The sequence below is a fragment of the Lepidothrix coronata genome, unplaced genomic scaffold (genome assembly GCF_001604755.1).
Source record: "Lepidothrix coronata isolate B3197 unplaced genomic scaffold, Lepidothrix_coronata-1.0 Scaffold37, whole genome shotgun sequence".
In the NCBI taxonomy this organism is placed as follows: domain Eukaryota; kingdom Metazoa; phylum Chordata; class Aves; order Passeriformes; family Pipridae; genus Lepidothrix; species Lepidothrix coronata.
The window spans coordinates 908460-933379 of NW_016690217.1; the positions used below are offsets into that span (position 1 = coordinate 908460).

The 24920-nt window shown below is 38.9% G+C and overlaps 1 protein-coding gene across 5 annotated transcripts in view; it reads left to right on the forward strand.

Annotated features, from left to right (window-relative positions):
• The window catches only part of MCC (mutated in colorectal cancers), a 202669-nt gene that overhangs the window by 113606 nt on the left and 64143 nt on the right, over positions 1-24920 (forward strand). For all 5 annotated transcript variants that reach the window (XM_017812717.1, XM_017812718.1, XM_017812721.1 and 2 more), the window contains 3 exons: positions 9253-9366; positions 16432-16574; positions 23622-23758. In XM_017812717.1, the coding sequence (XP_017668206.1) occupies positions 9253-9366; positions 16432-16574; positions 23622-23758 (394 nt within the window). The remainder of the gene's footprint in view (positions 1-9252; positions 9367-16431; positions 16575-23621; positions 23759-24920) is intronic.

A 24920-nucleotide genomic window follows, 5' to 3' on the forward strand; every position in this document is an offset into this window, starting at 1 on the left:
TGATAAGGGAGAAAAAGGGGTATATGTTTTGAGAGAGCATAAATTTACAAGTGCTACGAAGAAGGTCAAAAGGGACAAAAGTTATCCCTGAGGTGCAGAACATGCAAAGCAATACCAGGGAAGCTTTAGAAATGTGTACACAGTTCTTATGCTTTTTCTTCAATTTCTGTGATTTGCCACTCTCAGAGGCAGGATACTGGACTGTCAGCTGTTGGCTGGTCTGGTACAGCACTTCTTTAGTGTACTCTTTGAACCAGGAAACTTAGTTTAAGATGGTAAAAATGTGATTTATTTTTTTTTCCACCAATGTTACTTCAGTTATACTGGGAATGGTTACTGTTTCATTAATAAAATTACATTAATGATAGCATTTCTTGATATTTAAAGATTTTAGAGCTCAGAGAAATGTAAATAGAAAAAAAATAATGCAGCTATGTAAGTCTTCACCCGAACTATGAAGTATCATGTTATACAGGTGGTGAAGCCATGGAAAATGAAAAAAGTAAATTCCACTTTCATTCCCCCAGATTATTTGAGTAATATGCCACATGCTGTGTAAAGATTCAAGCAACAATGGTGTATGAATAAGGTACAAATTTTATGAAGAATTAACACAGAATAGCTTTAACTTTGGAATCAGCAAATGTTTTGGCCTACATTATGTGCAGGGGTGAAAAATAAGCCATGTGTTAAATGGATTAATGCAGTGTTGATCCTTTTCTGTCAGGACAATTAACATGAGTAAAATATTTGCCCTACTTTAAACAGATAAGGAGGTACTGCATTGTGTTCCTCTCAAGATTAATGTTTCTATATCGGCAGCAGAGAGCACAAGATTTATTTGTTGAACCTTATGTAGATTTACTGCTATGCCAGTTACTGCTTGAAAGCTGTTTATGAACCATGCTCACAGCAAGTCTTTTTGTGTCTTTAGTGAAAGTGGTCATAAGAAGGATACAGAGACATTGTTAAGTCTTAAGTGGAATGTGTGACACACACAATGCCTCTAAATTATAAATTTTATCTTGTCATGACCCCTGATTTTCTTCTATATATGTGCATACATGGGCATGCATTTGTATGATATAAACATAAAAAATGTAGAAGTTGCTGTACGAGCAACTTCCTGTGCTGTCCTGACTTCCTTAGAGAATTAGTAATTTTTTTTTCTGTTATTATTTGATGATTTAAAGCAAAGAAAATTATACTCAAGGAGAGAATGACAATCTCGGGGGATGTGCACTTTCCATGGAAGTGAGTCCATGCTCTGGACTCATAAATATCTATGCAACTCCTGTTTATTTAATAGGACTCCATGGGTGAAATACAGGGTTGAGTTTGGCATTCAAAGTCCAAGATAAGGAGTGAACCTGCCTTGGGCTTGGTAGAGACAGGCAGGTAATGGTGGAAATACTCCGTAAATTAGTTTCAGAATGTTAGAGCAATTGCAATTTTTTTATATGACTGAGGCTTTCAACTTTGATACTTATAAGCTTCTGTAATTTCATTAAGTGCAATTAATTTTTGGGCATGTGAATATACAAATGAAAATTTATTGTCCAATAGACACATCTGAATCTTCACTTTTATTCTTTTTCAGAAAAATTGCAGAGAAAAGGTCATATAAAATGAATAGTCTTAACCAAAATACATAGTAATCCAGTTGGAAAATGGCTTTCCCATTTGCAGAAGTTTTTGACATTTAAAAAAAATTGCTATGCACTTTTTCCTGATGGACCAAGGAATATTTTTTACATTAGTTGAAGAAGAAAGTAGAGACATCCTCACTTGAACAAGAACTAGTTTATCTGTCAAGCCCCTGCATCTGCAGTTATAAGAAAGAAAAGAAAAAAATTAGGTCATTGTGGGAGGAGGTGTTTTGAGAAACACATTTAATCTTGTACTAGGATTTTCCAGGCACCTTTTTCTTCCACGAGTTGTGCAGACCAAGTTGCAAACTGGGCAAAAATTCTAAACATTGCATTCATGAACACTTCGAGTAGCTTCTGGTTTGTAATTACTGTGTGTTTGTACCTTTGAATAAATTTTGATTCCATCTTTACAAATTGCCGTCACCACTTGACTTAAATATTCTAGTCTGGGTTTGTCATGCTACGGGTCCTTGATTCTCTGCAAATTTTACAGCTACTTGCTTTTTTATTTGGAGAAGGCTGCTAAATAAATTGCTGAACAGGTACAAAGCCACTTGAACAAATGCCTGATGCTATAGACAGAGATACCGTGTTGGGTTATTAGTCCAGTGCACAACAAAAGAAAATATTTCTTATGAACTGAATAATACATCCAGGTTACTGAAACACTAAAAAACTTACCCACATAAATTCCTATTCATTGGGCAGATTGATGGCTGCCAGTTGTTCAGACTTACCTGTGCAGATGCAATTGATAGTAAACATTTATCAATGTTTATTTTCACCTTTTCAGTTTGTGCACTGGAGATTCCATTGCTTGAAATGTAAGCCATATAATGATTAGAAAAGAAAAATGCATTCATGCAACTGAGTTTCTTTCAAAAATTCTGGTTCATGAATGGTATATCTCTGTGCTGCTTCCTTCTAAAAGTAGTTGCCACCAGAAAAGAGTTTGAGGCATCATTCAGAAATTTTGCATAAGATTTTCTGATGGCTAGCATCAGAAATTCAAATAACTGGTATCAGTTGGAGGAGTTCTGCAACTCACTGCTTTAGTCTCATAGAGAAAAACCCCCAGTGGTTTTCACTAAAGCAAAAATTTTTTTTAATGTTTTTCCGAGCAGAAGAAGTTTTAAATGGAATTTTTCAATAAGAGATTTAATTCAAAAGAGTTATGCCATAGAGAGCAAGAACTTACTTGGATAGGCCTGTGGACTTTTTTAGAAGGGAGGGAGTTAGGATAGAATGTAAAAGTTGTGCTTAAGATTTTTCTTTATTCAACATACTTTCACTGAGAAAGAAACTGTAACATACTCCTTTATAACATACTTACTGTTAAAGCTGATTCATCACAAAGCTTATCAAGGCTGTATTTTACAACAGTGATTGTTTTCTATCCAATTCATTGAAATTATAATTTCAGTAATAACGTCCAGTGCAGTAGAAAACCTCAACAGGAAATAACGCACAGTCTCCTGCAGTTTGCCATCCATTTGCAAAGCCTTCAGGAAAATTACCTGGTGTATTGACCAGGTAACAAGAAAGAGAAGGCAATAAAAGGTGTAGGACTTGTGATTGGAAATGTCAGAATGTACTGGGTGTTTCTTATGAGAGAAATACTCAAAGATAACTTAGACAAAGGTTTATGGCATGGAGCTTGAGGGAAATTGTGGAAACTTCCTGCAGCAACTTAAGTTACAGCAGCATAGGTAATTTTCCTGCCTAGGATTTTGTATTAAGTCTGAAGAAATTAACTGTCCTTCAAGAAACTGTGCATCCCTTTTTGAACTGGTTGGCAGCTAAAGATTAGGAGTCAAGAGAACTGACTTCTGCCTAAAATGGCAAGTGTGACCTTGGAGACAGTTGCTTGTACTAAGAATTGACCTTCAATAGTGAGACGGTGACCTGGGAATGCAGCATGGACAAGTCTGAGATTTACAGCCAGGAGTGTAAAGATTAGTGGTATTTAAGCCATGTAAAACTTGAGTGTTGTTTATAGCACATTATCTTTCTAAAAACATTCTAAAACCTACTACTTTATTGTAAGCTGGGAGGTCACTGGAGACTGCAACTTCTTCTCCACCTGTTCACCCTGGAGAACCTTTAACTGGTGAGTGCAGTTAGGGATACAGAGGGTTCTGGGAGAAGTGGGGATTTGAAGACATTTGAAAAGAGTGTGGCTGGTGGCCTGAGGTTAAAGAAGTGGGAGAGGAATGCAGAGGTCTTGGAGATGCAGAAGTCAAGTAATTAAGAACTGAACTTAATGTATTTTGTTAAGCAAGCACATGCTCATCCAGGGAGTTTTGCTGCCACAACTAGGAGTCTTAAAGTTGATTGGCTGCTTTTAAAAATCATTTTAGAGCCGTACTTTTGGAAGTTACATAGTGGACATTCTAATATAGAGCTCTTTAGGGTGTGAGCTGCTAAGGAAAGCTGGGGCGATGTTTTCTTTCTTTGAATTTCGAACAATTGGACAAGTACATTCCAGAGGTTTTGGTGGGGTTTTTGCCTTTTTTTTTCTGCTTTTTTTTTTCCTTCCTGTTGCTGAGACAGCTGGTTGGCTTATGGTGGAAACAAAGTGCTGGATGTGTGGATCACTGATTTGACATGGCAATACAGATTTTGCTTCCCTAAATTTATGGTGACAGTACATCACATCATGTCTGGAGACAGAGATCCTAAGTTCAGCTTTATTGCTATTCCACAGTCTTGTCTTTAGAAATCAGAAATTATTTTCTGTTTCAGAAGTGTTGGCAAGAACACAAGAACCACGGGATGCTTTAGTAAATTATGATTAAGTTAGCATAGTAAGTAGTATCTTAATTTTTGAGTGGTTCTTGAATGGCATTTTCTGTTTTGAAAGGTCTGGATTGTTGTCAGTTGGAAGAAACTGAAGTTGAAGGAACAAGTTAAGATGATACAAAAAATGGTGAGGGTCTTGGAAAACAAGTTACTGTGGACAAGCTTACACTGTCTGGGATGTTGTAACCAGCCCTATACTGTGGGTCACCTCAATGCTAAATGCAGAGGATTGAGTGAGGTTCATTCTTGGGATTAGTTTTCCACTCCTTTCTTTCCTGAGGGACAAAAGGTGTGCCCATCACCTGAGCAAGCTGGAAAGGAACATAGGAAAGAAGTTTAGCATCTTGAGATTTTCAAGGGACTGCACTGAACCTTGCTGTTTTTCTCCTAAGTTAATTTTCTCCAGTCATGTTTGGCAAAAGGGGAAATAGAAAAAAATAGATCTGTTTCCTCTTTCCATCAGTTCACTGATAGAGACATAATTTTTCTTACTTAAATTGAGAGTGACTGTAAAGAGAGTAGGAATGCTAAATTCACTGAAGTGGAGATAAAATCCTTCTAAGTATGGACATATCAAACCCTTCCTAGCTCATAATTGCATAATAATTTAATTTTTTATTTTTACTTAAAGAAAGGCTATGGTCCAAGACAATGTGTTAAGACTGAGTTGAAGTGAAGACAGTATTTTGTCCTAAGCTTGGTGTCCCACAGCCTCATTTTCATACATTTATACATTGCTGTTACTTTGCTCCCTCACTTGCAGTGGAAGTAGCAACAGATTCCTCCTCTGGAAGGTGAAAGCAAGGCTGACCGTTCTTGCACAGTACCAGTGTCAGTTTAGAGGCTGTTCGTGTGGATGTGTGGGCTGCCCTCCAGTGCCACAGTCAAGGTTCATAAGAATCCCAAAAGAGTGAACTTTGCAACATGTAGTTCTTTTGTGCAACCTCCAGATTCAGATACTTTTCTCTTTTGGTTAGTTTTAGGTGTCAGTGTTGGGCTTTTCTTCTCATGTCACCTAAAATTTTGATTTCTATGATGATGTAAACATCTGTTGTAATAGAAGCAGGGCCGTTACTCTAGGCCTCAGGCACACTCAGAAGTGCTATTAGCACCATGTTTCATTCATCAAGTGTGAATTGCCAGATGTCATGGTTTGAGAGCTCCAAAAAATCTAATTCTCTATCAAAGCCCCCTCCCCCAATCTCAACCTAGTATAAGATGTGTTTTTTCCAGACAAAACACAAGATTTAGAATGGGGGAAAGGGAATATATTACAAATGACTGTACAAATAAATGTTATAATACATTACACATAAATATTATAATACATTATACACACAATCTCAACTATCTCTACCATGACATAAGTATTTACGATGGATCAGATCTCTTCTCCCCTCCAAATAAAAGTCCAGGAGGAAAGAAGGACAGATCCCTTCTTCAGAGCAGCAATGTCTCTAAGGCAGCAGGTCTCTCTGTCTCTATGCAGCAACCGTAACTGGATTATTGTAGTTGGATCTCTTCTCAATACACACAAGGGCGTCTCCAAGCCCCTTGGCCCGTCGTCTCCAAACGAGGGTCTTCAAGACACAAGGGGGTCGCCTTTCACTCCTCTTGGCTCTCCTTCGACTCCAAGCGAAGGTCTCACCTGTGGACTGCCAGCAGGGACAAAACTCGCTTCACCACAGGCATATCACGAAATGCAGGGACATCTTTGTGAAAGTCCCTTCCTCAGGGTTTCACCCCTGCATCAGAACATCTTGGGCAGCTTTCAGTTGAAAGCCTTTGCCTCAAGAGTTCTACCAGAGCTCCTGTGCTCTGTCTCAGGCTGCTAGGCTTGTCAGCAGCAGCGAGGGGGGCCAAGGTCAACTGACCCCGCATTCCTTCTCCGTCCCGGTCCAGCTTCAGGACGTCTTTGAGCTTCTCAGCTTCTCTCTCTCTCTGGTGCTGCAGCACTCCAAGGCTCCTGTCCTTAATAGGAGTCCATCTCCCTCCTTTCTCGGAGGTCTCAGAGGGATATGGGGTTTTATTCCAGTTCTTACCCCAACTCTGTCTCTCTGCTGCTGTCTCTCTTTCTCGGCTCTCCTTCCAGGAGTTCTCTCTCTTGCTGCATGCCGTTTGCTGTTTGGTTCAGTTCTTATCTGTCCTGGCTCTTAGCCACAGTCTGTGGATGCTGCTTCTGCTGCTGCTCTGTCTCTGCTCACTCACAGTGGAGAAAACTTTCTTAGCTCTCAGCTGCAGGCACTTAGCCCAGCTTTGTGCTGTTCCAGGTCCCCGCAGCCCCCCGCTGGGGGCTGTGGGGGGCCCAGCCCCAGTGGGCCTGCTGCTGTTTCTCCTCGTGGCTTTCACGTGGCCACTTCTTCTACAACCCAACTACAACTAACCTTCTCTTCCGTTTGCTTGTGGTATGTTTACATTTCGCAGAAGCACCCATTGGACAAAACTTCAAAACTTCCAGGGGTCACCACCCCCTGGGGTTTTACCATTTTACAACTGCAGGGGGAAAAACTGTTTCTCCCTACCACACCTGATTAATTTTTCAAAGGATAACATTCCATAATTGCATCTTTTTTCTTCTTTTTTTTTTTTAGTATGTTCTAAAACTGATCCTACTCACTGAAGTAACAGTAGTTTACCTGTTCTATGTAATTTTTTTAACAATCTTTACTGTATTTTCTTTATCCAACAGTTTTTGCTGTGATTAAATTAGGGGTTTGATTTGTTTTATGAAATAGGTTGAAATATTCACAAGTGTCTGCGAATGAGAAATTATTTGTGATCTCAGTCTAGCTTCTGGTAAGTCAATTGGTGTGTATCTGCTGTGGAAAACACAGGCACAGGAAAGCCAAGGGGTTAAATAAGAGTAAGGTCTGACCTCTAATGATTTCACAGCTCTTGTAGAGACACAAATGCAAACAAGGAAAATTGAGCTATTGTTCTTAATATTTCTCTCTCCTATAAACAAAACCTTTGTTTTCCGATACTGTCTTTGTGTCAAATACCATTTGTAAATACTTTACATTTCAAAACTAGTTCAAACCCCATATTCATTTATGCTTGTATAGAGACAATCAAAGCATTTTGTCCTGTAAAGTATGGCATCTTATTTGTTCCCCAGAGAAGCTGTAGGATCTCCAATCTTAGAAGTCCTCAATCCACCTGGACCTGGTGGGTTGGGTGAGGGCCTGGATGAGTGACCTCCAGTGGTCCCTGTCAGCCTCAGCCATCCTGCGATTTTGCAGATTTAGAGTCTCCAATATTCAGTGCATTTTGGAAAGGCCTGGTATCTGTGTTAATTAAACTCAAACCAAATGTAGAAACGTTTACGCCACATGTAATTGTGCATGTGTGTATTTGCACTTAAGCAAATAACTGCATTTCCTAAGAAGTTTTTGTAACTGACATAATAAAAATGCTTTGTACTGAACTCACAAATGAAGATGTCCAGAGCTTCTAGAATAAGCATTTAAAACTGCAGAGTTCGCATCCAAAAACCTTTTTAAAGTTATGTTTTCTGTCTTGAAGCCAGAGGGTTTTTTCTATAACACTGACAATACTGTATGTGAAGAAGCTTTTGCCAAATAATCTAGTCTCTCTGCTGTCATGAAGCTGCTTTCATATCAGTATGTGAAAGCACGTATGGTTTTGCTGACTTCCAGTATTGGAAAGGTAAAATTGATATCAAAATAGGACTCACTAGCTGATTCATTGTACATGAAGCATGAAAAATAACTTTTAAGTGACCCGCCCAATAAAATATCAGAGTGAGGGACTGAAACTGACTGAAGGACTAGAAGCAGGGTTTATGTTTCAGTCTGAGTCTTGACAGCAGAGCAATGTCTGCTGTGTTGCTTACTCTGGTGTGAAAGGTCACTTTTGTTTTCTTACCCAGTATAACTTGAAGCTGTTTCTTTACTACTACAAAGAAAGACTTCAGTATTAGTGGCTAGTTTTCCTCCAGGACTTTTCAGTTGTAGTTATCAGTACTGAGTGTTGAATTCTAGTTGATGCCTTTGGTGCAATGATTAATGGGATATTTAAGGACAAAGAGAGTGTGAACGAGTTAAAAGTATAGGATTCTTGTAAGAACTGTTCTTGTTTTCTAAGTTGTGTAGCTAACCTAGTTTCAATGTTACTAGTTATCCTAACCTGATAGATATTACCAAATGCTATCAGTTAAATGTAGAACATATCTTTCATCAAAAGGATCTACTGCAGAAAGAAAAACAATTCATGTTCTTCATGTGTGGGTTCAGTAGATTAGATTTGTTGAAACTCACTGGCATGGGACTGAGCAGAACTACAGAGCAGTAGCTCAAGGTGGAGTAAGCTTTAGTTGCAAAATAAACCCAAATCCTCTGCATGGAGGTATTCCCTTCACCAAACCGATAATCTCTATATGTCTAAAGGCATCGAAACTTGATACACCTTACTCTGTAATACCAGTCTTAGTCAACATTTACTATAAGGTTTTAGAGCACAAGACTCAACCTGCCTCCTAATAAACTAACGTTAGAACTAATCTACACATTTCTACCTGAATTATTCTTCATTGTATTTATCCTTATAAAGGATATGGTGAAGGAATGTGTGTGCTGTCTGGAGAGAAAAATTCCATGTTAAAAATATTTATTTGCATGTAGATTCCTTTTAGACTTTGTTCTACTAAAGTTCCTATTAACTACTACAGAAATCCAGTGATACTGTAGCTGCTGTATAATACTGTCTCTTCTCTGAAATGCTACTGCTACATAGCTTGTGAATTAGTTAATTTGTTTCTTTCATTTTTGTCTTCCAGCTTCATTTAGCAGCCCTGGCTTCATTAAAGGGAGACATAGTGGAGCTTAATAAATGTCTACAACAAACAGAAAAGGAACGTGACCTGTTGGAAAAGAAACTGGCTAAAGCACAGGTAAGCAACAGTAGTTCAAGATACTGAAGACGGTCCTTGGTTTTGTGGAGCTGTTGTTTCTCAGAGAGGAATGTAGTGTGTGGGGAGAGGATAAAATACTCAACAATGTCAAAAGTGAAAAGAATTTTAAGACTGCAAGACACATACTGCCATGGGTTATAAGTTTTATGTGTTGATGACATTCTTCAAAAAAAACCCCTAAAAATAATTAGATTAGTTTTGGGTTGAAGCCAATATAAACAACAAATGCTTTGAAATACTTTAGAAGACTTGCAGCATACCCACAGTTGTAGCAAGTCAATAACTACGATGATTCCAGCGGAGGCAGAAAACTGGAATCCTTTACTGGACTTACAAGTTCATATTTAAAGGGTTTATGGTTTACATATTCAACAGGGGGTTTTAACTATTACAATTATTATAAATAGGGGGTTTCAGGAGATGACGTAAGGGAAGAACCCAGGTTAACAAATTTGGGGTCTTACACATACATCATAGGAGAAAACCCATTTTATCTTAGGGGAATTTCAGAGGGAAAAAGGTATTCAGGTTTACAGAATGCAAGGATTTAGGGAACACAAAGGGAGAGAGAAAGCACAAAAGGTCTTCTGCAGGGGTTTGATGAGATCAGGATGCGGACTCTGGCTTGGGCAGAGCATGTGATAACATCAAGCAAAGAGTCTCTTCACATCCTGCTGGAGAAGGCAGGAAAAATCCTCAGGGATAAGGTCAATGAAGAGGGTTTTTCCCAGCTTCTGTAGCCCATGGCTTTTTGCAAAGACCACTCAAATCTCTCTCTGCAAATATTATATTTTGGGATCCTATACACAGTGGATTAGGTAACTGGTTGCAGAGCCTTCCACTTCTGGGTCAGATGTAAATGCAGCACAAATTAACACTCATAAAAGTTATTGCCAATTGTCAGTGTTTTGATGTTACATGAGAAATTATTTGTGATCTCAGTCTAGCTTCTAGTAAGTCAATTGGTGTGTATCTGCTGTGGAAAACACAGGAAAGCCAAGGGGTTAAATAAGAGTAAGGTCTGACCTCTAATGATTTCACAGCTCTTGTAGAGACACAAATGCAAACAAGGAAAATTGAGCTATTGTTCTTAATATTTCTCTCTCCTATAAACAAAACCTTTGTTTTCCGATACTGTCTTTGTGTCAAATACCATTTGTAAATACTTTACATTTCAAAACTAGTTCAAACCCCATATTCATTTATGCTTGTATAGAGACAATCAAAGCATTTTGTCCTGTAGAGTATGGCATCTTATTTGTTCCCCAGAGAAGCTGTAGGATCTCCAATCTTAGAAGTCCTCAATCCACCTGGACCTGGTGGGTTGGGTGAGGGCCTGGATGAGTGACCTCCAGTGGTCCCTGTCAGCCTCAGCCATCCTGCGATTTTGCAGATTTAGAGTCTTCAATATTCAGTGCATTCTGGAAAGGCCTGGTATCTGTGTTAATTAAACTCAAACCAAATGTAGAAGCGTTTAAGCGGTCATGTTTAGGCTTTTACTTCAGTCCTCCCTTATGTTGGCCTTTGCCTGCATTTCCTAATGGTTTTTTTCAGCTACCTTAAAGGTTTATGGGCTTGTAAGTGATACTGTTATTGCAGACCATCAATGCAACATCCAGAAATAAAAACCACTTTCATGTTTTTGTTCCCTTCAATATGTGAGCCAGAGCCAAACTGAGAGTTAACATGGTATATCAGCTATAATCTGGAGAGCCTTTTTTAATTTCTATGGCATTCTTCAGATAGAATCCTCCATCTTGCTTAGAGTTTGATATGAGGCTGCATTTAACAATCATTAAACTGTCAGAATGATTCACTGTATCCAAATGATCCACATAATTCGGCATGACCACATTGTTATTATTTGTATATGCTAACCACAGGTTTTTGTCAGTGTTTTACTTTTATTTCCAAATCTTTGTTTAAAAATACATGTATTATCTCTCAGCTAGAGCCTTGTAGGTGCTCCCATTCAGCACTGAATTGATGGCAACTGGGATTAAGGATCAGTCCTTAATCCCAATTATCATGTGTTCTGTTAGCACGAGATTGTTCGGTGTTTTCCTTGGTGGGGTATCAATTATGCATGTGTTTATAGCACTCAATTTTTCATGCTGAGGGTTGTTACATGCGCTTGAGCCCTGTGCTTAGGAACACAAGCCTAGTGATGACCCCCACCTTTCACATATGAAATATGTGGAAACTAGCGTGCTAGCTAGATTTCAGATAAATTACTTTTTAATGAGAAATTTCTAAAAAGTTTTAATGTTTTATCTCTTTTCAGTTTATTTTTTTTTAAATGCCCTCAAGTGGAAATAAAATACAATCTTTCTTAAGGAATAAGCCATTAAAGAAACACAACTCATATATTCAATGCAATGGCTTTGTTTATGTACTGAGACTGAGACTGGTGAACCACTGCATCTTTTCTTCTTTTTCTAACTGCATCACTTCCAAGTAGATACGTCACTTAACATAGTTTTTTGAACTTTTCCTCCCGCTCCACAGGGATTCATTCAAATTCATATTGTATCATACAATTTTTTCCTCTACAGCTTCTGTCTAATGTGAATCAGAGGTTCAGAAGGCATAAATTAAATAGGAGGTGTTTGAGGTTCTGCATAACCATACTCAGATGTTAGTTGTCCAGTATTAAATCTCTATTCTGCATTTGGATTATACTTACAAAGGCAGCACATGTTTCATTTCAGCTGGCATGGTAAATGCTCTCTGGAACAAATAGCTCTTAAATCGCATTTTTGGTAATACTTTTCCCATCATTTCATGAGACATGTGAGGCATTTTGAAGAAAGGATTAATGATTTGCAGAGTGGAGGTGATTTGGGGAACCACAATTCAAGTAATCAATGACAAATGGTGAAGAAAGATAGTTGGATAGCCTGGGCTTAAAATTTTGTAAAGTGATGTAATTGATTATTGGTGATTGTAGCATGCTTGCTTCCAAATCTGCAGTCTGTAGAGACCTGCTATAATTTTTCTGTACATGCCTCTATTATTTTAGTAACACAGCAGATCTCTGTCTCTTGTGTTTTTGTCAGTGTACAGTTTGGCAGCAAGGTGATCTCTTGAATGAAATTTGCTATAAAGCAGTGGTCAATCTCAACTAATGTCTTCTTCCAAAAATCTTTCCATTGTTATGAGAATTGCAGTGTTTTCTGCTAGCTCTGCCTGGCATGGTGTCCTGGCTTTGATAGTGATAAATACTGGACGTGTGAAGGGAGAGCATAAGAAATGCATAGAGTTGTCCCCCTTCACACTCCCCCAACTTTCTGCCAACATCTGTGAGCAGCAGGCTACACTGCGTTTTGTAGTCCTATATGGTCCTTTCCTCTGTGGATTTATATAGTCTGCTTTCTAATCTATCTACATTCTTGAAATTTCCTACATCCTATGACATTGAGCTCTGCAGTTTTGTGTTAGAACATGGAATTTAATAACATGCTAAACATTTCAGTAAATACAACAAGAATAGACAATTCACTTATTACATCTTTCTTATCATTTCATCTCCTCTCACAAGGTACTCCTACTCTCTCATTCTTTGTTCTTCGTCGTAATTTTGAGTTTCCATAATAGCTATAGACACAGGGTAACGAAGACTTTGCTGTACAATTCTGGACTGTGTATCACACAGTAGCATGTCCCATTACTGCAAGGATAATTCTTTACCATCCTCTTGATTATTCACAATATAGGGAGGGACAGCAGAATTTCAGTATAAGAATTAAACCAACACTCTGTAGTTATGTAAGAACATAAGCAACATTCTCTGCAGACATGTAAGAACATGTGAACTTCACAGGAAGGCTTCAGTTTCTCATTTAACAGAGTAACTTGAAATAGAAGTGAGTGGTGTTCAGATGAACACTGAAATTACTCATCTGTTGTGTGATGTCCTTATCTGACATGGATTAATTCTGTGTACTTGTATTCATCTTCCACATCAAGTATGCACAAAATCTACAACAAAACAATTAATTCTGACTGTGCATGTTGTCATGATTGAGGATTTAGCACCATAGACTTGTATTTACACATAAATTTAGATTAATGGATTGCCACTTTTAAATCTGCCACTCCTCTTAAATTAAAGTACTGTGTTAGTTGAGCAAAGACTTTTAGTTCCTGCGATCCTGTTAGACAGGTTTATCATTGTGGCTTGTTCAGGTGATGACTTGTATTCTGGTGAACAACACTATAGCCAGTGTTTGTCTCTGCAGGGCCTGAGGCACTGGGGCATCTCTTAATGAACACTGCTGCTGGTGGTTCTTTTTTTTGTCCTCTGACTGAACACTGCAAATTTAACATAAAGGTGAACATAATTTAATGCACTGTTAGTGTTTCTTCACTAGGAATTTTTGTACATTGATAGGCAGAAGAATCACATATTGAGACAATAAGCTTGGGTTAAATTATTTTCTCTTACCATGGTTCTCCCTCATACTCTTCTTGCTCTTGTGGTTGAACACCGTCAAGAGTTCAGACAATAGTGTTTCCAGTCATTGTTAATTTATATCGTACACCTTGGAAAGAAATAAAAACTGGTAGCAGATCATTTTGTTCTGAGACTCAAAGAACAAAAAAAACTAAGGAGGATGATGAATAGTTGCAATATCCCAGAGAAAAAATTCAGCAGTGGGTACCAAAAGATGCATTTGTTTCTTTTTCATTTTGAGCTTTGAGATGAATGTTCCATAACAAAGAGCAGTCCTGTATACCAAAAAGAATTTTCCATGGCTGCATTTTGGGATCCATACTGAACTATGTTTCCATTGTTCGGATGCTTTTGCCTTTCTCAGTTGAGGCTTGTCATGGATGACAGAACTTTGGAGATGTAGTTCTGTGCCCACCTCCAAGGCAGTGCAGTCCTTAGTTAGCATCATGGCCTGTCTTCCACAGAGATTTCCTTTCAGCCCTTTTCAGTTGCTTTTGCCTAAGATAATTCAAGAGTGCTTTTAAAAAAATCAAATGTGAAACTATTGTCTTATATTACCAGACTTCTGGTTGTTCACAAAGTACATCTGTCACTAAACGATGGTTGTCCTGAAAAATGGTGACTGAGAAATGGCTGGAGAAAACAGAAAGCAAGTCTGGTAATGTGGCTGGGGTCCATTAGTGAGAGCCCATGTATCTTCAGTCAAGATAAACAAATTCTGCTTTTCAGTGTATAGCTTAGAGAGATAAAAATTGTTGTGATAGGGTTTTTATTTATTGTCAGAAAACAGTTATTATACACTCCATCTGAAATCATCTCTTTGGTTTAAAAGGAAAAAAACCCACCAGTGTGTATAATTGATTGATCTGGTTAATGCATTTGTGGACATATGTGTGTGTCAGAGGAAATTTAGATTTTTATTTATTCCCCCTAAATCTGCTCTAAAGCTTTTGTGAAACGTTTTCTCTGTGTTCTTTCTGCACTCTGAAGGCCATGGTAGTTCTTCAGACGGATACGATGTTAAAAACCAAAAATGTGATAAATAAGTTGTGGAAAGTTTCTACAATTATAATATACATCTATAAAGATATCAGTTGCCAACATGAAGTCTTAGAAGAGAGGTGAATATTTTCAGTCTTCTAAACTGTGTCCCTTTGCTCTCTTTTTCAATGTGATGATGTGATCTGTTGCTTCTAGTATAGGCAAAAGTGCTTTTGGCTACATCTGGAGTAAGAAACTATTTTGTTGTAGTCTATGGAAGGGTCCTCTAATGTCTGGGCTACTTTTCAGTGTGCATACTCATGAAATCTAAAAATCATGGAACAAATTGTATTTAAAATTTAAAATAAAAATATTATTGAAGGTCAGTGGAAATCTTAGTTTTCAATAAGGCTTTTATATAGGTGATGTTGTCAAGCTATGAATGTAAGTGGCCAAAAAATATGAGAGCAAACTATGAAAATTCTGCCACACCTGCTAGTTTGGATATGTCATATTTATGATACAAAGGGTTTAGGGAGTTACCTCTCTATGGAGTGTTTACTTGATTCAAAAAAGCTTTTGATGCAGCAATGTTGGAGAACCTCCGTCATCATGGCTAGACTTCGCAAACGAAGATTTGGGAAGGGCTCTACCAACGTTACAAGCACGCTGGTGGCTAAGAAGGCCAATACGAGATAGACAAGTCCGGTTGCAAAAGGCACAGCAGAAGGGCTCCTTAAGTGGTATATTCTGCTGGGCACAATTATTTCTGCGTTATCTTTTCTCCTTGAGAGTGATCGTGTGTGCTTTCTCAAAAGAAGCAGCACGTTATAGATGGTGTGTCTCCAGGCCTCCCAATTGGAGGCCAGAGTAGACCAGTTATGTTGATCAATATGGTCAAGGCTGAGATGCTGTTTCAGGGAGTCCTTGAATCTTCTCTTTGGGGCTCCTCTCTTGCGGCAGCCGGTGGCAAGTTCACCATAGAGCAAGATCTTAGGGAGGCGGTGGTCCTTCATCCTTGAGACGTGCCCTGCCCAACACAGCTGTGTTCTCAGCAACATGGCCTCAATACTTGTGACTGCTGCTTGTTCTAGAACAGACGTATTAGTCACATAATCTGACCAGTGGATGTTTAGGTTTGTACATAATCTTTAGAAATGGCTGCTAGGATTTTACATTGCAGGTCTTCAGTGAAATTAATTTTCTTTTCTACATTTCCCACATAATGATGCGGGTTTTGCCATAGGAATTGTTCTAATTCAGAGCATGTTGGGAATATCCTTGAAGATTCACAATGTGCCTTGAATCTCTTGGATTCAAAGATCAATATTTGTAGCTATTTTGAGTTGCAAATGGTGTTTTTTATTCAAGTGGGAGGGGCAACTTCTGCCCTTTAAAAAAAAAATTATAAAAGTACACAGCATATTCTGTCAGTTTCTAAAATCTTGTAATTACATACCTTTGTGTCCCTGTCAATATTTTATCTCTCTCGTTTTCGCTTGCTAAGGACGAGTAAAAAAACCATAATGCTGTGCACTTTTGCCTTGTATGTGATCTCCATGCAGCTATTCATAACACTCTTTCTGTTCCTGGTTTCTCTGCTTTAGTGTGAGCAATCCCACCTGATGAGAGAGCATGAAGATGTGCAGGAGCGAACAACGCTGCGCTACGAGGAACGCATCACAGAGCTGCACAGTATCATTGCTGAACTGAACAAGAAAATCGATCGACTACAGGGAACAACAATAAGGTACAGCAGCTTCCTGGAAATCCTGGGCTAATGCAAGACAAGTGCAAAACATGGTGTGAATTATACTCTAAATATAATTTGGTGACAACTTTAAGGTAGTTGGGCTTGTTGTGACTGGTGCTGAATAGCTGCCCATAATTAAGGTGTGTGTTCTGCAGAGTATCATCCCAAGACCTAGAAGTGCTGCATTCTCTCTGGCAAAATAACACTTTGCTAACCTAACAAGCACTGCAAAAAACTGCACTGTGCCATGTAAATACTCCTTTAGCATAATGTCCTGGGGAACCACGTAAGAGACAGCAAGGGTGTATAAAGGAAGATGAAGCCACCCAACTTGAAGCTGTGCTTTTAACTTTGTTTTGTGGCCTCCTGTAGATCATCTAAGGGAAATCATTTGTGGTGAGCATTATGGCTGAAATAGATTTCAGTAGGTTTTTCACCTGCTTGTACTGGTATTTTTGACAAAACACAATGGTACAAATCCCATTGTTGTCTGTCTTTGGAGCAGCAAGGCTTAGGGTATTACACTGGATCATTACATGTTACTGTATTAAAGTAAACTGTGTATTAGACTACATGGAAACATTGTTCTCTCTTGTTTTTACCCATTATTCTCAACGTAGAGCAGTTGGACTAGAATGCAGAAGGAGCTTCTTATAGTTTAGCTAGTGAGGATGCAACTAAACAACTAGAATCTACAGATTTCCTAGAGAATAGGAATTAGATTTCAAATTAGATTTGATGGTTTTGTGGGTAACATTGGCATGATGCTCTAGCCATGTAGCAAATTTTCAGTTTTCCTTACCTATTAGCTGCAATTTTTTGTAATGTGCTGTATTTGTCCTTCCTTTTAAATATTTCTTATAGCACAAGGCAATATTGTTACAACTACTCGCTTAACCTTTCATGAAAATATTTATATGCAAAAAGAAGAAGGTTTGGTGTACCATAAATAAGAGGAAGTATCAACACACACACACAGACATATATATAGCACTTCAAAAGCAGTGGTAGAATCACATTATGTTCATTTTACTTAAGAATTTAAATACTCTTGCCTATGAGATGCTCATAACTAGTGATGATCATGGTGAGATTTTTCAGGTATTTCCTATACTGGTAGTACTTCTCTGAAGAAAAATCCCCCTGACTCCCTTATTCATTCATGCTTGATACCTCTGCAGACAAATTTTCTATTTGTCTTGTTTCAAGTTGCCTTTCTTTTCAACATGATACTGTCCATACTGCCCTCCTCTCTGGTAAAGCTCTACCAATTGAATAGATGAAAAGCAAAATCTGAGAAGCATTGATTTTTTTTTTCTTGAATGACAGATGAACTCTATGACATTTAAGAAGAATTTTACTAAGAATTCATAAAAATGGTTTGTTTGGGATCCCTGTGCCAAAGTAAATGCCAAGTGGTGTTCAATTACAAAATATTGGAATCAGGTGGATGCTCTGAATGTTTAACCACATCCATAAATGAATCAGCTGTGGCATCCACAGGGAAGTGAGGTGTAAGAGCCAAGCCTGATGGGAAGCACATGTTGCTTCTTATGAAAAGTGCAGTTTTTCTTTAAAGGCATCAGAAAAATACTGCTGCAACACCACTGTCGTGCTCTTCCAGTTTGATTCAATCATATGAGAGCTCGTTTTGCTCAGGCAGCTAGAATGCCTTATCTGGTTTTATTAATAAGAACAAAAATGTTTGTTGTTAGTGGATTTTTTACTTCCTTTAATGTTGGGAATAGCTTGTTTTCTTTGGCAGGCCAATAATTTGATGTCTGGGGAACAGAAGAGTAATACTGCCCCTAAAATTTACAACCAAGTAGATACTGAAGGGATTCCATACAGTCTGTAAAGACAACTGAACGAAGGAAAGCTGATACTTCCTGCTGTGACTTTATGTAAATCCACACTGGGATCCACGTGTGTCACTCTTGAGAAGCTGTTCAGTCCCATGGAGCAGGGATGGTGTAATTGCTGTCCTTTGCCAGATCACGTGTGACTCACCAAGCGCTCCACCCTTGGCTCTGGGGACTGTTGAGTCCAGGAGCTGGAACAAAACAATCCTGAGAGAAAGCGTTCTGGGAGCATGGCCCTGTAGAGCCTTGGCATTCATACTTACCTTTAAACCAGAGCACAGGAGGGATTTTAGTTTTGATTTCTCTCTTTGATACCTTCAAGTAAAACAGAGCAGAGGCTTTACTTGCGGTATCACAAAAATTGGGCTGTCTTTCCAGAAACAGTCTTCTTGAGTTTACTTTAGTTGCATAACAGATAAATGTTTCTCCAATGCTGACACAGCATTGGAGACTGGTCACTTTTTTTTCATGTATAGGTTTTAGGGTGTAAAAATAAACTAACGTAGCTTGATGTACTGCCACTTTATGAGATTCTTCATAGTTCCTTCCAAAACCCCAAAATATTCCAGAAACGATTGGAAGAAACCAGAATTTTGTAGAGGGTATTTGACTATCCTCTTTAAGTTGTATTATCTTTAAATTTGTAGCTATTTGTCTGAGTGTAAGTAGTACCCTTAGAAAGTAGGGCAGAAAGTAATCAGCCACTGTGTTGGAATCTGAATAAGATATTGCAACGGTTTGAGGAGGAGTGTTGGCTGGCTGTATAAGCTAGTTAATATTCTCCATTCAGAGAATTTTTCTGTGGTTTTTTGGTGTGAATGTTGGGGTTTTTTTTGCCTTTGCAATATCAGTTTAGAGGTGTAATGGCTTTTGCTCATGAGGTTTGGTAATGCCAGCTCTGGAATAGTAGAATTGTTTGGGTTGGAAGGGACCCTAAAGATCCTGCCATGGACAGGGACACCTTCCACTAGACCAGATTGCTCAGAGCGTCATCCAGCCTGGCCTTGAACCCTTCCAGGAATGGAGCATCCACAGCTTCTCTGAGCAAGAAGAGAGCTTAAGTCACATGTTAATGCACATGTCTTTTCCCAGGCATATCTGACCTGCTGATTTTAGTAGTAGTAATCTTACAGGAATATTTTAGAAGTTTACAGGATTTTTCTAGGTTTGCTACCCATTTCATGGGTACAGCAAGTTCCATGTGTGTGTCCCCATGAAATTAGCAGCAGCTCTTGCACTAGATTCTTCCAGGGTTCCCTTAGAAAAATGAGTTCACCATGGTTGTGGGAGCAAGCCAGCACTCATCTGCAGTTCTCTCATCTCCCTGCTGCTGTTGCTGCTTTGGACAGCAGAAAAGGTGAAATACAACTGTAACTGATTTGATATTAAGGCTAAAAATTGAGTTGCTGATACTCAAGTGCAAGTAGACCAGCCTTATGTTGCCAAGGTTCTCTGTCCTTTGACAAGATGTATTTCACTCCTGTTTTCTCTCGAAGTGTGTACAACTTAGAAGACAGCAAAACCAATCAGATGGATCTTCCCAGTTATAGATTCATATTGTAAATACTTGGACATAAAGGATACACTGAGTAACTCTGAAGCACAGAGAGGATTTATAAATTATACAGTGGTGTACTAAAATGGACTTATGTCTACATTAAAGATGAATATTTCTGACTTCAAAAGTTTTTAGTGTTGCCTTAGATTCATTCAAACCTGATTTTTTTTCTTAATCCTATTTTTGGCTGTGAAAATCATCTGTAACTTCAGCATATGACTGTTTTTCTTAGATATCAAATAGAGGTTTGGGTAAAGGAAAAGGAGAGAGATCTAACTGCTTTTAGTTCTAAACCACTGGCTGTTTGGGTGCATTTCTGCAACTCTAAAAATAGACTATAACAATACAGACAGAAATATACTCTGTTCAACATTGGTGCCTGCTAAGAATTATTTGAAACAATTGTCAAGAAGAAGAAGCCTGTAACCTATTGCTGGAAAACCACTGGTTTACACTTACAGCTTTTAATCTGAAATATATTTAGAAAGTAGGTTGTGTTGGAGTTAATGAAGAAGAAGGAGAGGGAATAGACAACAGCATCAAATGAGATAACACACGGCACTTACTCTCACATTTACATAGTGACCTGCAGGTCTAATTGGAGCTTCTAAATATGTGCTAGGTGGAAGCTAGCACACTTTGGATTCAATTCAAATGGCAGTGTGGATGTGATAATGTTGGCTTCAGCATACAATATCCAGCTCTACCTGCCCTCAGTGATTAATTCCCATATTGTCTCAGGTGAACTAGTTCAGAGGGACCTCACCTGTCTATACGCAGGGTGCAGTGAATCTCTTGAGTTGCTGTGCACATGCACCTGTAGTATTTTCTATCTGAAGGTCTTAGAGAGCTATAAAATATATTTATATTTTAAATATATATATTTATAAATATATATATGTAAATATATATAATATATATATATTTAATATACTTATTTAAATAAAGTGTGTGTTGAAAAACTGCTGGCACCTAAAGTGTGAAGCCATGCAGCATTTGGAGCTGTGAAGGAAACGTGAACCTTGTCAGCATTGTGTAAGTACTCATCTTTGGTGTGAAAGGATGCTGGAAAGTGTGCATTTTGCTCACTATTTGAACACATTTTCCTCAGAGTCTGTGCAGCACTTGTGATCCTTGGGTGCACCTGGATGTGAAGAAAGCAATTAGTGCATAAGTACCTGAAAACCACACTGTTTTTTCTCCAACACTGATCCCACATCACTCTGTGTCTAGAATGACTTGATCTGGTCTTAATTGCCTCCAACTCACCATTCCAGCAAGTGGAAGCTATCAGAGCCCATAGCAGAACAAGCAGAACCTGCTTACCTGCTTTCTCTATCCAGGCTGTCCATGATGGCAGCAGTGAGAAAGTTGTAATGCTTCCACCTCCTGGAGTCAATTGCCAAGCACCTTGCATCTCCAGTGCCTCTGGAGGACTCTTCTTCTCTTTTGGGGAAAGATGAAAAGCAGTATCTTTTGTTGCTGTCAATGTCAGTTTCAAAGGCAGAATTTCTATTTGTGATGTATCGCTGCCCTTGAATTCCCCCTTGTTTTTACCCTCAGTCTGTTCCCACTGGGATTGGTGGTGGAGTGATTGATTGACCTAGCTGTCACTTTACCAGAAATGGATTTCTGATCTTTCTGGTCAGGTCCTAGAAGCATTAGTTCACTTAGGAAATGACTTCTCACCTGAGTCATCAGAAGAGTGTGAGTTCTGCCACGTGACATACTTTTCAACTGCTCTGAGATACTGAGGGCACTTAAACCAAAAAACAAGAACTAGTGCTAGCTACATGAAGCTGTGTTGTGTTTTAAACAGAAAATTTATGCAAGAAGAGCCCAATAAGAGTGGTGAGAAGTTACTACAGTGTGTACCATTGTTTTAGGGTCAGTAGAGCCATTTGTCCAATTAAAGGTAATTTAGGTTTTAAAAATGTAGGACTAATTGTTTCAGAAATTAAAAAATAAATTACCTTCAGATGAAAAATTACAACTGTTTGAGTGCTTTGGTAATTGTTTTTGTCCAAAGCTAATTACTACTGGCTTGTTTTGTGGCTAATAATGAACTAGTTCATGGAACATTAACTCGCTCTTATGTGTCTTCATTTCACTATTTTAATTCCTGCTATTCATGATTGAGTTCTCACACTGTCTGAAACAAATATTGCATGGTAACTCAAAGACCTTTCTTTGATCCAAGTCTCTGTTAACTGGCTGACCTGCATTTTGTTTAATGGTGGTCACTAAGTGCTTTTGATAAAGTCACACTTTCTTTGCGCTGAAGCAAATGTAAGGGGTAGAAGAGCATAGTAGTTCCTGTAGAAAATACATCTCAGTACTTTGGGAAACACTGCTTGGCAAGCAAACTGAAATTTCCTTTTTTGAGTTTTTAAGACGGGTTCATAAGTTGTCACCTCTGCAACTCTGAGAGCAGACTTCACTTCTGTTATGGATCCCTGTGTGCAGGGGCCATCTTCTCTGCTATTTTGCCTGAAAAATGCAGACACAAGTCCAGGCTGAATGCTGCAAGAAACACTCATCACCATACACAGTGTATGTGGCATATGCACAGCAAACCTAACATTACAGATACCCCTCTCAGATGCAGATCCCCAGACAGGTCTTTGCTTTTCTAACTGTTTCCAAATGCAGACAGTTTCATTCTCCCACTTTTCTGCCGAATCTGCTGCAAAATTAATCTCTTCATGTGATTCAATGTGAAACAGAATGATAGCTGTTTTTCTGCTTTCAGAGGGGCTCTGCACCTGGATAAACTGATGTTTTTCTTATGTTTAAAAGAGATACTTCAATGTAAAAACAGTCACTATGAAAGTAAAAAAAAATTCAGAGTCAAATCAGTAAGAAAAAATGTTTACAAATGTTCTCAGGAAAAGCTATTATTCATTTACTTATCTTCTTCCCCAGTGCTTTCAACTCTTTGTGTGGAGACAGAAGGGAAAATCCTTAATTTTTTAAGCTCATTAGCTTTAGCTAAAGTATTCTGTGTCCTCAATTATTTTAGTTGAACCAGCTTGACAAATAAGTTAAAAGCTAGGTTACTAAGGCTTTTTATTTTCTACTAACTCCAGCAGTTCGGTGCAATACTCACTTATCTGTTCTCTCTTTTGAGAAGAGAAAATGAAAAGGCTACCTGTCTCTAAGAGCATTTTGATACACATATGCAGGTATGTGCATGTGCTTGCTTTGCACACAAGCTGATGACATCCTTGAACTGAGAAAGAGACCAAAACCAGTTATTTCTAATCCACTTTGGGATCAAATCTACTTGTGCTGATCTGTGTGAATTGTCAGTTGGGGAGCTGCTGCAGATGTCCTTGCACACATCCTTGCTAGCACTCAGTTCCACCCATTGTTTCCTTCTACAGTGGTCTGGAGTAATAATGAACTTGGGAATAAAGAAATGGAAACCAGGCACTGGCTGCTGCAAGTGGGTGTTATGGTCATAGCACAGTTACTTTGCAGTGAAGGGTATAAAGTCTTCTCTACTGACTGAACAAAACTTTTGTGGATTGTACCCTGTGGCTCAGCTGACAGGTCTGAAATAAATGTAACAGAAGATATTTCCTCAGAGGATTTTATTTCTGCCTTTGCTCTGTCTCCAAGGGAGGAGGATGAGTACTCAGAGCTGCGGTCGGAGCTCAGCCAGAGCCAGCAGGAGGTTAACGAGGACTCGCGCAGCGCGGACCAGAATTCCGTTTCGGTACCAGAGAATCAGTCCACCATGGTCACTGCAGATATGGGTGAGTTGTGATTCATGGTGTAGACATGATGCCTTCTCACAGCAGAAGGGTAACATATAGCCTTTGAAATGCAGATCCAAACGTTTGATGAGGAGCTAAATTAATCTGGGATGTGCTAATCACAACTAATGTTGAATTTCTACATGACTTATATGTGACGTAACCTCTGTGCCTTGGTGATAGAATCATTAAGATTGGAAATGACCTCTAAGATGATCAAGTCCAACCTTCAACCAAGCACCACCACCATATTCACCATTAAGTCATGTCCTTGAGTGCCATATCCACACAGTTTTTGAACACTTCCAGGGATGGTAATTCCACAGCTTCCCTAGGCAGTCTGTTCCCTCTCCATGAAAAAGTTTTTCCTAATATCTAATGTAAACATGCCCTTGTCCAGCTTGAGGCCATTTCCTCTCGTCCTATCACTTGTACTTGGGAAAACAGACCACCCCCACCTCACTAAAGCCTCTTCTCGGGGAGTTTTAGGGAGTGAGAAGATCCCCCCGAACCTCCTTTTCTCCAGGGAAAACCACCTCAGCTGCTCCTCATCAGACTTGTGCTCCAGACCCTTCCCCAGCTCTGTTGTCTTTCCAGCACCTCAATGTTCTTCTTGTAGTGAGGGGCCCAGAATGGGACACAGGATTTGAGATGTGGCCTTACCAGTGCCCAGTACACTTGCCTAGTCCTGCTGGCCACTGGCTGTGTAGAATAGCTATGGAGTTTAAAATGGAATATTGTTCATGAGAGCTCATGAATTTTGGGAAAGAAGAAAGGAGTGAAAGATATTCACATACCTTACATGTGCCTGTAAAGTAGTCTAACTTTAGAAAAGAATTGCAGACAGATTAAAAGTTAAGGGGGAAAGCATGGGTAATGGAACCTTTTAAGGCCTAATTATAAAGGATGTCCACGCTTTTTTGCCTATCCATCCTTTTTAAAGCATGGATAGGCATAGCTTGCCAAAATGGATTTAGACAAGGAGGAATCTGACACAAGCTATTCAAACAAAGTGCAAGGAGGGAGGACCTCCAGGCAACTCTTGTTTTTCTGGTTAAGAACTAAGAAGCCAAGCACCTTTCCTTCAGAATTTCGTCTAATTTGCCATTCAAGCACAATTACTGATTAGTTGAAGAACCTCCACATAAGAAATAATTTCTCC